The sequence below is a fragment of the Apodemus sylvaticus genome, chromosome X (assembly GCF_947179515.1).
Source record: "Apodemus sylvaticus chromosome X, mApoSyl1.1, whole genome shotgun sequence".
Lineage (NCBI taxonomy): Eukaryota > Metazoa > Chordata > Mammalia > Rodentia > Muridae > Apodemus > Apodemus sylvaticus.
This window is the reverse complement of record NC_067495.1, coordinates 18,231,331-18,245,157: the sequence shown is the minus strand read 5'-3', so window position 1 is coordinate 18,245,157 and position 13,827 is coordinate 18,231,331. Positions and strand designations below refer to the sequence as shown.

At 47.7% G+C, this 13,827-nt stretch overlaps 1 protein-coding gene across 1 annotated transcript in view; it reads right to left on the bottom strand.

The window, feature by feature from the left end:
- Positions 1-6,522, bottom strand: part of Fgd1 (FYVE, RhoGEF and PH domain containing 1) — a 43,266-nt gene extending 36,744 nt beyond the window's left edge. Inside the window, exon 1 of the mRNA XM_052170715.1 lies at positions 5,495-6,522. Coding sequence (XP_052026675.1) covers positions 5,495-5,801 — 307 coding nt within the window. The 5' untranslated portion in view covers positions 5,802-6,522. The remainder of the gene's footprint in view (positions 1-5,494) is intronic.
- Between the last annotated feature and the right edge of the window lie 7,305 nt (positions 6,523-13,827).

The window sequence follows — 13,827 nt, the reverse complement described above, 5'->3', positions numbered from 1 at the left end:
TGGCAGATTCAGGAATGTCCTTCACTGGATAACCTTGTCTCCCAGTGTTCTGGAGGTACAATGCCTTCCAGCGGCGAGCTACTTGACAGTAGAGCCCTGAAGGGCTGGATCTGCGACTCCAAGGGTGTCTGTTCTCTTTGCATTAAGGAACTTAACTCCAAGTAGCTAGCCAATGACAGGCTTTGCTTTCTGCCCTCATTCCAGACAGGTCCCAGCCCCACCCAGCCAGCGTCTGGCCAGCACCACATCTGCCTAAGGCATTTAGCTAACTGGCTGCAGAAAGCCACTGCTTATGTCTATGTAGGATACTGTTGACTGTCAGTTACCGTTGAGGGAGGAGGGAGCCCTAGCTGGGCCCTTCTTGGACAAGACAACTGAAAGGGCTGGGTGGAGGTGCCAAGCATCCACATTTGCAACAACTTTCAATTCCTTCAATCTGGAGAAGTCCCTCTGCTCAGCTATCCACCTCACCGGTGACCTAGCTCCCACCTGCCTAGCCTTTACATTGTATTGGGTCTGAATGGCTCCAGCTGACTAGAAACTAAATCTGAGGTGTTTCCCAAGCCTACCAGGCTGACTTGAAATCCTGCAAACCTCACCACCTGACTCATCACTATTCCTATCCCAGAGACCCTCCTTGGAAAAAAAACCCTCTGGGGCGTCTCAAATACCCTCACCATGAAAAACAAGGAAGTGGCCACACAAATATTTGGTAATGTTTGATTTGCCTTGTAGAACTTTGTTGCGAAAGCCAGCTATCCTCAATGTATGTGGGATAGGCCTCACCCCCTGTAAATGTTTAAAGCTGACACGCACAAAGAGACTTATCAGAATGTGGCTCTGCTGACCTCAGCATCTGTCTTCAAGGATGCAACTGCTAAAAGCACACATACTCCGAATAAGAGTCACCTTGTGGTCTATGGCGCATGTCGGTGGTGAACAGTTCCAAGCATCTCTCACACAGAAGTCTTGTTGGAGATATATAATCCTAAACCCAGATGTCTGGTGACCATTACTATCTTGATATCCTCCTGGGCCTCTCAAACTCAGAAAGTCTCAAACATAATTCACCACCTTCCCCTAAAGAAGCAGGTCTCCTTCTCTTGTAAGAAGGAGGCTCCACTACCATCTACTAGGTCCCTATAGCTAGTAGGTTTCAGAAAACTACCCAGAACCATCCTGGATTTCCCTCCTTCCTTGGCCTCTACAGCCCTTACTAAGGCTTGTCCACATTGGCAATTAAACGTTCTTCCAATTCACCTGCTGCAATGTTAACCTCATTTCCACTATTTAACCCCTTCCGCCCATTCTCCACATGGGCCTATGAGAGCTCTGAAACTCTGATGCACTTAAGTACATCATTTTCCTGTGACTAGCCCTTGATGGTTCCTGTTTGCCTTCAGGACAAAGTCTATGTGCTAGCCTTATTTTTCCACCCTTCCCAATACTAGGCCCCTAATCAGTGTTTGCATGTCTTTGCTGACACCAGACCTTCTAGCTGGACTGACCTCCAGGTTCTCTAGGTCTTAAGTCTAGTTGACATACTTCTAAGTCCAGTCCCTTGGGATGGGACGGGGCCTTGCATTGAGAAGTGCTGATACCAGATTTCCTATGCCTAGAGTTCCAGAATTCCAACTGCCTTCCAATTTAAAACAGTCAAATAATGACCATTCACAAAAGCAGGGGAGAACCGTAAACTGAGGCATCCATTTAGGGGTGGGGCAAGGGATTAACTTGCTTTCTTACATCCCATGCTTCTCTTCTGAGCTAAAAGTTGAGTTGAGGGGAGACTCATATGATTCTGGGAAGAAGACTCTGGAGAGGAAGACCAACATTCACTCACTATAGAAACATAGCTGAATCACTTGTCTCTGGGTCTCCATTGACTCAATTGGAAAAAACAGGCCTGGCTTCTACCCTAGGCTATGTATCAAAATCATCTGGGAATCTTTGATGTTGGGAAAGTCACTATATAGCCCTGGCTGGCCTGGAACTCAAGACATGTTCTTGCTTCTGCCTGGCATTAAAGGTGTGCGCCACTACACCTGTTCCTTGTCTGGGAATCATTTTTTGAAACCAGATTTCTGGATTGTAACTCCAAGACACTGGAGCTCTGAGTTGGAGTCTGAGACTGACATTTATTCTTCAAGGTCAACAAAGGATTCTGGTGCTTACTGAGTCTAGAAAACCCAGAAGCAGCCAGTACCTAGGGACTTTTGTAGCTTAAACTTAAGTCCTTGAGTCTCTGAAGATGTAACCAAGGAAGGAAGAACCAGCCCCTTCCACTACTTTCATTGGCTGTCTCTCTCTCTCATCCCCCCACAAAATGGCTCTAACATCAAGTCCAACTCCTTTGGCTGAGTTAGGGTCAGGCCAAGCTTTCTCCAACTCTACAACATGTGAGAAAGCATTGGAGGCCTCAGCCGTGAGGGCTACAGTAGGATTCTCCCAAATCCCTATGCATAAAGCTACACCTGTGGAAGCCCTCTGCTAACCCTCTCCGAGTGTTGGGGAGAGGGCTATCCCAGTGACCCAAGGAAACCTCGGTCTTTATCAGCCTAGAAGAACAACATAACACTCTCCACCAGGAACTAGTCCGGAATAACAAAAAGAAAGGGCCCAGAGGTAATTCAGAGCTCTTCACACGGATAAGATATAATTATTATTTTCACACCTCCCACCCCCTGCTGCTCTGGGATCCACCACTGGCATCTAAGGCTGGTGATTCAATAAAAGTCTCAGTAGTCTGATGGAGCAAGTCAGCAGACACATGAATATCTTAGCAGGTGGACAAAAATGTTTCTAAGCCTTTAACTAAAGCTCAGGTTTCTGCCTGTATCTCCCTCTTTCTTGCTCTCCCTCTTATACACACACCCTCCATCTACCACCCCTGCCCATTCTGAGCCAATTATAGGCAAGTCCTGTGGAGAGAAGCAAGTCACTTGCGCCTACCACTGAGCTGGCTGCGCAGAGGGGGAGGCGGGCCTCTCACAGCCCATGCTACTGTGAATCACATGGCCCAGAGCCCGCCTTGTCAGGACTTGAGAAATTCCTCCGCCTCTTCTTCAGGAGGGTTTTCTCTCCTCATATTTTATTTTTTTTTTTAAGTCCTCGGTTGCTGAGAGCATTGCAAAACAGAATCTGACAGATTCCTAGATATCACTCTCTAGACAAGGGGAACTGAGGCACAGAGAACTAAAGCCATTCACCCAGGGACACACAGTAAGGGAGGATGGCTAGATGGGAGACCAAGTCTTTCCCTTTCTACCCCCAATCTTTACTTTGGATTAAAGGATTCCTGCTGGAGCAGTGGTGGTGCATGCCTTTAATTCCAGCACTCAGGAGGAAGAGGCAGGTGGATTTCTGAGTTCCAGAATACCAGAGCTACACAAAAGAAACCCTATTTTGAAAAACAAAGGGGGGGGAAGGGTGTAAAATAAAAGACACCACTCAGGCCATTACAGAGGCAAGGAGTTAGCTTGGGGGCAGGATCCTGAAAACACTATTGATTTGGGAAGAAGAGGGGGATGGTCGGGGAAGGGTACTCTGCTTCGGAATTTGGAAGAACTGGTGGAGTAGAAAAGCATGCTCATTATCAACCCCGTGTTGACTGGAGAGTGCAGAGACCAAGGGTCAAGACCTTCCTAGCTTTGACTCCCAGACCAAGAGTTATTTGCTGGGTGGGGATTCAGTGTCCTCTTAGGCAATAGTTACAGAGGGCCTACTGTGTGTTCCATGTATTAGGCACTGCATTAGTCCCTTAGATATACAACACACACACACACACACAAACAGGCGCAACCCCCCTGCCCTCAAGGAGCTCACATTTTGGTGGCCTATGAGCGGCAATAAACAAGTAGACACATACAAGAGGGTACTTTCAGACTGTATTAAATGTAAGGATAGACACACACTGGCAGCTGGGATGGAGATTCACAAGAGGCCCTACTTAAAGTGGTCAGGGAAGGTCGCTCAGAGGGGACATTTGAGCTGAGACCAGAAAGATGAGGAGCAAGCCAGGTGGAGGGCTGAGGGAAGAACAGGCAGAAGGCAAAGCAAATGCAAAGGCTCTGCAGTGGGAGAGCTCTGGCTGGGGATTTGAGGGAGGAGCTAAGATCAAGTAAGTGTGTATGAGTAGCCCATCTACACAGCATGTGTCCAGGGGAGTTTGGGTAGGCAGCAGAAAGCAACAAGCAGGGCAGAGCATCAAAGTGTCAGCTGCCTATCTCCAGTCCCCAAGGGGGCGAGGGGGCAGTGCCTGAAATCTCCCAGAGGCTCCATAACTGTCCAAAGGACAGACAGCAGCAAGAGACATATTCTGCCCATGTTTTAGGCTCCAACAACCGTTCCTACTACCTGGTACTGAGCCACAGTCCTAGTGATCTGTGGAAGGGGAGACATGAGCCCTGGAAACAGCTAGAAGCTCGCCACCTCCTTCAGTGCCAGTGAAAATAGGCTAGATATATACACTGTTCTTCCTTCAAGGCTCCCAGACTCAGGCCCACGTGAGACTATCCTAGAGGCTCTGCTAGGCTGCTCAGATACTCAGGACTATGGAAAGGCCCATCTGGGTCTGTGGCCCCAGCCTGACCTAGAGTTGTTCCACCACACTGCAACCCAAAACAACTATCCTGATGTTCGTTCCAAACAATCTCCTGGCCCAGCAGCTAGCTAGCTCTCCCTTCTGACCTCTCTGTCGTCTTCTGACCTATACCAGCACCTTCAGCCCTGCTGTGCAGGCTCAGCTCCACCTTTCTCTCTCATCCTCTCAGCCTACCTCTTCCTCCCCTTCTCCTGTGGCCACACACACACACACACACACACACCCCTAGCAGAAGCACAATCTAGGATCAGTCCACCATCTCCCTTTCTCTTTTGCTCATACTTTAGGGCAACTGGGTAGTTTAAGAGGAAATCACATAAGTAGAAAGCTTGGCATTACTCTCCACCTTCAGTTTGGGGAAGCGGGAAGACCACAGATTTTGGACTCTGATCTGGTTTTGAATCCAGGCATCATAATGACAGTGTGACCTTGGACAAGTTACTTCTCAGAGCCTCAGTCCGTACCCCTAAAACTGTAGTTGATGATATCCACTTCACAGATGGCTCCTGAAGCTGAAACAAAAATCCTTGTAAAAGTTCAGTGCCATGCACAAATGTAGGCACTTAGCTAATGGGAGACTTCTTTTCTCCTATTCCAACCACATCCCCATTGCTGTCCTGAAATCCTGCCCCCTTTTCTTGGAGTGCTTCCTCTCCTGTTAGCCTCAACAGTTAGAAGAGAAAGGAGGCTTAAGGCTTGAGGGCGCAAGGGACAGAGAAGAGCACGGAGCAAAGGCTGAAAGGACTGGACCGAAGACTGCGGGAGGTGGGGATAGGGGTTGAGGGGACCCAAGGGGCTAGGGTGAGCACGTCGGCCCCAAGTCCTAGAACAAGTACCCGTTCCCAGTACCAGGCCCGTGGCCCAGGTTCCCATGCTGTCTGGATCACTCACCAGGCCGAGGCTGGGAGCCCTCCAGGTGGTAGGAGAAGCGCAGGGCCCGGTGGTGCTGAGGACTAGGGCCGCAGGGCAAGACCCGGGAGCCTGGAGGGGCTCCCAGGCTGGCGTCCGAGGGTCCCACAAACTGAGGATCCAAAGGGCCTCCAAGAGCCGAGCCTGAGCCCCTGCGCACCGGCAGTCCGGGTTCCAAGGCTCCAGGGTCCGAGTCGGCACAGGCCAGCGGAGCCGCGCCAGGGGTATTTGCCGCTGAGCGTTCGGGATCCGAAGGCCCAGGGCCCCCCGGGACTCGGTGGCCATGCATGGTCCGGGCCTGGGCGCGGGGCCCGGGCTCCCCGCTTGGCTCCAGTTCCTGGGGCGGAGGCGCGGGCGGAGAAGGCCCGGCGCCCGGCGGAGCAGCGGCCTCAGGCTCGGGGGGCGGGGCTGCGGGCTCAGCCCCACTGCGGAGACTCGAGCCCCCGACCCGGGCTCCGGCCAGCAGCCGTGGCGGCAGCAGCAGCAGCCGCGGCCACCGCCGTTGCCGCGCCAGGCATCGCCGGCCCTGGCCCCAAGCGGGGAGTGGGCTCGGCGGGGCCGGGGGCCCGCTGGGGAGCGCTGTCTATGCGGCTGCGGCTGGGCGAGGGTCGGGGGCTGCGCTGGGCACGAGCTCTCCCAATAGAGAACCAGTCACTTCCGTGGCTGGGGGCGAGCGGCCAGCCGGATCCCACCGAGGGGGTCTCTTTCTCCCGGAATGAGAATCGACCTGGGTTCTCTGGGCTAGTCGGGAAGGGTTCTTCCTCCCGCCGCAGCGGAGGCTGGGGGCGGAGGAGAGGGGAGGGGAGAGAGGAGAGGAAGGAGGGAAGAGAGGACGGCAGCGGCCGGGAGGCGCGCGTGTGCGCCGCGCTCTCCGGCTGCGAGGCTTGCCTTCGGGCAGTCCTCCGGAACGATGCTCCAGCCGTGCGGGCAGAGGAACGGGCTAGATCGGGCTTCCCCGCCTTCGGCCTGGGTCCGCACCGCGGCGGGCGGGAAGAGCTCTGGGAACTGGGGGATGGGGAGGCGCGAGCCGTTGCTGAGACAGCCGCAGCCACCGCGGCGCTGAGACCCAGTTATTGGAGTCCCGCCCCCTCGTCGGGATTTGAGCTTGGCCACGCCCCCTCGCTAGGGCCAGTTTCACCTCTAACTGCTTGGAGCTGAAGGCCCTCCTTCTGCTGGCCCTTCAGCTTTCCTTCCCATCCTTCCCTGGTCCCACAGAGGCGAGTCTGGGCCCAATTTCCGAAATCGACCCTTCCGTCGCATCTCATGTCTTCTTCCGTTCTCCCATCACTCTCTTTCCCAGAAGCCTTTCCACATGTTCCAGAGTTAACCTAGGCTTGGCACATAGTGATCCTTTGCTACTTATTTTCTCAGAGCAGATCTCATGGTCCTTCACTTTTCCACTCTTTTTGTCTTGGTCCCTTGTTTTGTCCGTTACCCGGCTGGCAGCGACCCAATACTGAATCAGTCCAACTGCTTGCTTTTTTCCATGCTTGTGCCCAGGCAGCTGAACGCTACTGGATAATACTACAATTTTCCACAATTGTGTCATGATAAGCCATCATCTCCCACCTTCTACAAGTCCCTCAGAACTGACCCATCACCCTACTACTAGTCAACTTTCTTTTCAGTTTCACTCCCATTGCCTACATAACCCTCATCCACAGTGGCCATATCAAATCTAGTCTCCCCAACATCTTGATTTGTGCCCTCCTCGCCCCTGCGGTACTTAGCGGGTCTTACTTACATGGAGTGAACAGAAGACGCCAGAAGAGAGGTCTGGAATTCTTAGCAACAGACCTCTGAGTTTGTTCCGAGTCCCTTCGCTTTGGGCTTTAAACAGTCAGGTATCTTCTCCCATCTAAAAAACAAGCACCAAAAGTTATCTCTCTTCTCTTTTTTTACAGATGACTCAAGACTTGCTCATAGTCAAGTGTCCCATTTCCTACCTCCCACTTATCTTCAACCCTGCTACAACTCACCTCTGCTACTTCTTCCGAGCTGTTTTTCTTCTCAAGGTCTTCCATAGCTTACATTACTAAACCCAAAAGAATCTCTTCAGAGGTCATCCTACTGGGATTTGCTAGCACTCAGGTAGCACCAGTGACCTCTCCCTCCTCCTGAAATTACTTCCCTATGACATACTGTGCTTATTTTTCTCCTTTTTCCTTTCCAGCTTCCTCCTCGTCTTAGTAGTGTTCTTGGGAGCTTTGGCCTGAGCGCTCTTGTCTTCCCTTGTATTCTCTCTGGCCTTTCCTTCAATATCCTCTACAGCTTCGATTACTACTTCTTTGATGGTTACTCTAAAATAATTCAAATCAAAAACATTTTTCCTGGCCCATACATTTAACTGGTTAGAAGACAGCATTGCTTAAATATCCTAGAGAAACCTAGAATCTCCATTCTTCCCCAACTCAAGAAATCCTCCTCTCAATGAGTTGTTCCTAACTGAAGAGTCTTGGTCAAAGTAGAGACCCCAGCTATACCCTGGCTCTTTTCTCTGTCTCTTCTACACCCACCATGCAATTACCAAGTTGTGCTATCATCTACAGGACCATCCCCATCATCTATTTATACAGTTCTTCACTTCCATTGCCACTGCCCTGGTGTAGGACAGTACAGCTTCTAATCTACAATACCTTCACAGCTGTCCTGTTTCAGTCTTGTTCTCTGGAATCTATTCTTAACTATTTTTCATTGTCAGGTATCAAACCCAAGGCCTCAGGCAAGAGAGGCAAGTGTTCACAGAGTCCTGGAATCTATTCTCTATACTGTAGGTAGTGTTTATTATTATTATTTTTAGAGACAAGCTCTCACTGTGTAGCCCAGGCAGGCCTTGAACTTATGATCCCTCTGTGGTTGCCTCCTAAGTGCTGAGATTAAACGCATATGCCACCACATCTGGCCAGTGTATGTCTTTCAAAAATCAAATATCATTTACATGTTTAGAATCTTTCAAGTCCCCAAGGGGTGAAAAGAAAATTTACCTTACATTGAAGGTTCGGCAGGGCTCTTTATGATCTGGTGAGATCTCAACCAGCCTTTCTAAAGCTAATGCTTGAGAGTCAAAGTTGAAAAATTGTAAGACTGTTCCTTGGTCTACCTAGCTTCTGAAGTTTTTTTTTTTTTAGCTTTAATTTTAAAATTCTTTAACAATTTCATACATATAACCTCTGGAGGGTTTTGGTTGTTGTTCTCTTATGCCTCTGTGGGTTTTTTTTTTTAGCGGCAGAGCCTCACTCTGGAGTCTAGGCTGACCTTGCACTGCAGTGAGTCCTCTTGCTTCAGGCTCCTACGTGTCGGGATGAAGGCTGAGGTTTTGCACGTTTGCTGCCGCTGCACACTGTTCCCTCATTCCACTTCACTTGCCTAAGTTTCAGCTGACTCTGGGAATAGCTCTTGAGCGTGTAGTCTAGGCTCCATGGGAGGCAGCCGTCATGCTGCAATAAGGATCACAAACAGGAAAGTGCTCTGAGCACACTCCACGATGACCAGTCCAGTACCTGAGAGATGACGTGACACAAATGCGCGCATGATTACAACACATCAACATGCACAACGATCAATTGCCATAAGGCTATGAATGAACAGAACAGAGGGATAGGAATTAAAGAATTGGGGAGCTGGTCCTGTTTAGCTTTAGGGGGCTGGCAAAGCTTGAAAGGATAGGAATCAGCAAGTGAAGAATGCAGATGAAAGTGTTCCAGAGAGGGCTGGAGAGATGGCTCAGCAGTTAAGAGCAGCAGTTAAGCAGATCCACTGACTGCTCTTCTAGAGGTCCTGAGTTCAATTCCCAGCAACCACATGGTGACTTACAACCATCTGTAATGGGATATGATGCACTCTCCTAGTGTGTCTGAAGACAGTGACAATGTACTTATACATTTTTAAAAAAAGTAAATAAACCTTTATTTTAAAAAAGAAAGAACATATTCCAGGGAAAGGCCTCAGTAAGTAGGAAGACCCTCCAACCTCAAGTCAAAAAGACTTGGAAAAAGGCTGGATGTGGTGGGTTGGGTGTGGTGGCACATGGCTTTAATCCTAGCACTCAGGGATCAGAAACCAGCAGATTTCTGAGTTCGAGGCCAGCCTGGTCTATAGAGTGAGTTTCAGGACAGTCAGAGCTATACAGAGAAACCCTGTCTCTCAAAAACAAAAACAGAAAGCACTGTAATGAATATGCATAGATTTTTTTTCTTGTCATCATTCCCTAAACAACATACCATAAGAAGTATTTGTAAAGCCGGGCAGTGGTGGCGCACGCCTTTAATCCCAGCACTTGGGAGGCAGAGGCAGGCAGATTTCTGAGTTCGAGGCCAGCCTGGTCTACAAAGTGAGTTCCAGGACAGCCAGGGCTACACAGCGAAACCCTGTCTCAAAAAATACCAAAAAAATAAAAATTAAAAAAAAAAAAAGAAGAAGTAGTATTTGTAGAGTCTTGCATTGTATTGCTATTATAAGTCCTCTAGAAATGGAAAAGGCATACAGGATGATGTGTATAGTTTAGTTACAAATGTTATAGTGTTTTTGCCTTTTGGCCATGCCATTTTATATAGAGGACTTGAGTATCGGTAAAGTTTGTTATTCATTGGGCAGGTGTCCTGTAACCAATTTCTGAAGGTCGCCAATGGACAACTTTAATTACGAGCTGTGAGAAGGCTACAGCAAATGGAGAGTATTGGAATATGAGTTCAAAGTAGACAGAAGTGAATTATGTAGGGCTTTTTAGACCATGCTAAGGACAATGGATTCTATTCTAAAAACAATGGAAATCTATTAAAGTAGTAATTTTATTTTTAATTAATTTTTAATTAATTAAAATAATAGTAGTCATATTAGTAGTGTTGTGTGTGGTAATGGGGACATGCTCCAGCATATATATGGAGATGAGAGGACAACTTGTGACAGTTGCTTCTACCTTTATGTTAGTTGTAGGGGTCAAACTGTGTTCATCATCAGACTTATGTAGCCTGTGCTTTTACCAACTGACCCATGGGCTGTGAAGTAGTAATTTTAGATGTGGCTCAAACATGGGAAAATACTAAAGTCAATCTGGGAAACAAGTGAAAAAGGTCATAATGGAGCTAGGCATGATGTCATCGGAAACTGAGGAAGAAGGGTCACAAGTTTAAAACCTGCCTGGGTTATGTTCAGTTCAAGGCCCAGCTTGTACCATTTAGTAAAATCTTGTCTCAAAAAAAAATGTAAAATTGGCAGGTAATACTGGCCTAGAATGTCCAAGGCCCTGAGTTCAGTCCTCAGTACCAAGAAACAAAAGCCCAGAGAAAATGAAGTAGTGTGCCATAATTTTATTGAAAATTTGATTTTGTTTTTACTATTTACTTTCAGTTATTACTGTTTTGTTGAGACAGGCTCTTACTATGCAGCCCTGGCGGGCCTAGAAGTCACTATGTAGACCAGGATGGAATTGAACTCAAAACCCTTGCCTCGGCCTCCCTCATGCTAGGATTAAACTCATGTGCTGCCATACCTTGTTGCTGTTGTTGTTGTTGTTGTTGTTGTTATTATTATTGTTATTATTCAGTCTTTGAAATTAAATAGAAAGAAAAACAGGTTTTCAAGGGGAGATCAGTGGTTCATTTGTAGAAAAACCAGGTGTGGTTGCTCATGCCTGTAATCCCAAAATTTGGGAGACCAAGGCAGGAGGATTGCCTAGAGTCTGAGGCTGGCCTGGAGCACAGAGTAAGACCCTGCCACTGAAAATGTTGAGTTTTATATGTTTCACCTTTTAGCATCCAAGTGGAGAAGTCACACAGGTGGTGGTATATGCATCCGAGGGGAGAGGTATAGGTTTCAGATGTAAACGGACGTCATCAGCACAGAAGTGGCAATAAAGGTCCCGAGAATAGGGCTGGATGTGGGGGTACATACCTTTAATTCCAACACCTGTGTGCCAGAAATAGGCATATCTCAAAGAAAAACTTAGCCTGAGATAAAGTAAAGAAAGAGAACCAGACGATGGTGGTGCACACCTTTTATCCCAACACTCTAGAGGCAGAGGCAGGTGGATCTTTCAGTATGAGGCCAGCCTGGTCTACAGAGCAAGTTCCAGGACAGCCAAGAGCTGCTACACAGATAAACTTTACCTTAAAAACAAGGGCAAAAAGAAAGAAAAGTGAATAGTGTTCGTGATTGGGCTCCAATAAAGGATCAAGGGCAAGAGACTGAAACAGAGGTTCAAGAGTCCTGATGTGGTGTATGTCTGGGACGTCTCCAGAGCACTGAGAAGTGGAATAAGAAAAGAAACGAGAAGGGTCCATTGGCACCAGCAGCATGGATAGCACTGGTGACCTTATATGGAGTGGAGAGGGTGGACACCAAAATAGATCAAGAGTGAATGGATACACCATGAATGAGGGTGTAAATTAATACAACCTCTAGAAGCATATTTGGCATTCTCCAGTACAACTGAATGATGCCAGTACTCTGCTCCAATACTCTAAGCACTCATCCTTCTCACTACAGTGTTTCTCATAGTGTTGTCTAGTGAGCCCATGGACCCAAGGAACTCTGCAGTCAGAATACTAAAAGGAAGCTATTCGCTTTTAAAACTTTCATTCTCTAAAGAATTTGGATAGAACTTTGAGAGGTTACATATGCACCCAAGAGATTGAGTGCAGAGGCAGATATGAGAACCTAACTATCTTTCATTATGTCATACACTAAATAAAGAGATTTACAAAAAAATCTAAAATAATGCTACTTTACTAACTAAATCATGTTTATTTTGCCAAATGTGGTTATTTGCTGGACACAGTGGCTCATACCTGCAATCCCAGAATTAAGAAGGTTGAGACTTCTAATTCAGGGTCAGGTGTGCTGCACAGTGAGTTCAAAGCCAGACTGGATTGTGGAGTGCGTTCTCACTGTCTCAAAGCCCCAAAAGCCACATGTTCATAAAATTATGCTGTGTTAATGTAATGTATTTATTATTTAGTTTTAAATGAATATATTTAATCTTTTGTTTTAATTTCTAATATGCAAATATCAATTGCTATATTTCACATAAACCAAAGTTCTTTTTTAAGTTTGAGTGTTCTGCTGCATATACATCCGCCTGCCTGAAGAGGGCACCAGATCTCATTACGGATGGTTGTGAGCCACCATGCGATTGCTGGGAATTGAAGTCATGACCTCTGGAAGTGCTCTTAACTGTTACTGAGCTCTCTCCAGCTCCCCCAAACCAAAGTTCTCTAGGGTCTCAGTGCTTTTTTTTTTTTTTTTTTTTTTTGGATTTGTTTTTTTCGAGACAGGGTTTCTCTGTGTAGCCCTGGCTGTCCTGGAACTCACTCTGTAGACCAGGCTGGCCTCGAACTCAGAAATCCGCCTGCCTCTGCCTCCCAAAGTGCTGGGATTACAGGAGTGTGCCACCACCGCCCGGCTCAGTGCTTTTTTTTTTTTAAAGAACATAAACCAGGACAGCCAGGGCTACACAGAGAAAGCCTGTCTCAAAAAAACAAAAACAAAAACAAAAAACAAAAAGCCCAGGAGGCTGGAGCAATGACTCAGCAATTATGAGAGCTTGCTGCTCTTCCAAAGGACCTGAGTTGGGTTCCTAGCTCTCAACTCAGTTCTCTTGGACAGCTCACAACTGCTAGTAACTCCAGTTCCAGACAGAACATCTGGTACCTCTAGCATCCATGAGCATCTTCACTCATGTGACACATACACACAGGCGCGCGCACACACACACACACACAAAGAAACAGAAATGAAAATCTTTTTTTTTGGATTTGTGTTTTTTTGAGACAGGGTTTCTCTGTGTAGCCCTGGCTGTCCTGGAACTCACTTTGTAGACCAGGCTGGCCTCGAACTCAGAAATCCGCCTGCCTCTGCCTCCCATAGTGCTGGGATTACAGGTGTGTGCCACCACCGCCCAGCAAAAAGCAAATCTTTTTTTTTTATTCAATATAATTTATTTACATTTCAAATGATTTCCCTTTTCTAGCCCCCCCCCCACTCCCCGAAAGTCCCGTAAGCCCCCTTCTCTTCCCCTGTCCTCCCACCCACCCCTTCCCACTTCCCCGTTCTGGTTTTGCCGAATACTGTTTCACTGAGTCTTTCCAGAATGCACACAGGCATGGTGCTACACAACAGTGTCCCAGCTCCTCTGAGATAGGCAGATCACTTGATCCCAGGAGTTCCAGGTCAGCTTGAACAACAGAGCAAAGCTGTGTCTGAGAAATGGGAGGTGTGCCTAAGGGACCAAAGAGTTTGGGAATGGTCTCCTACAGAGTTCCATGCATATATGTACTGAGAGTGCATAGTAAGGCTCACAAAGGCCTGTTTATAACAGC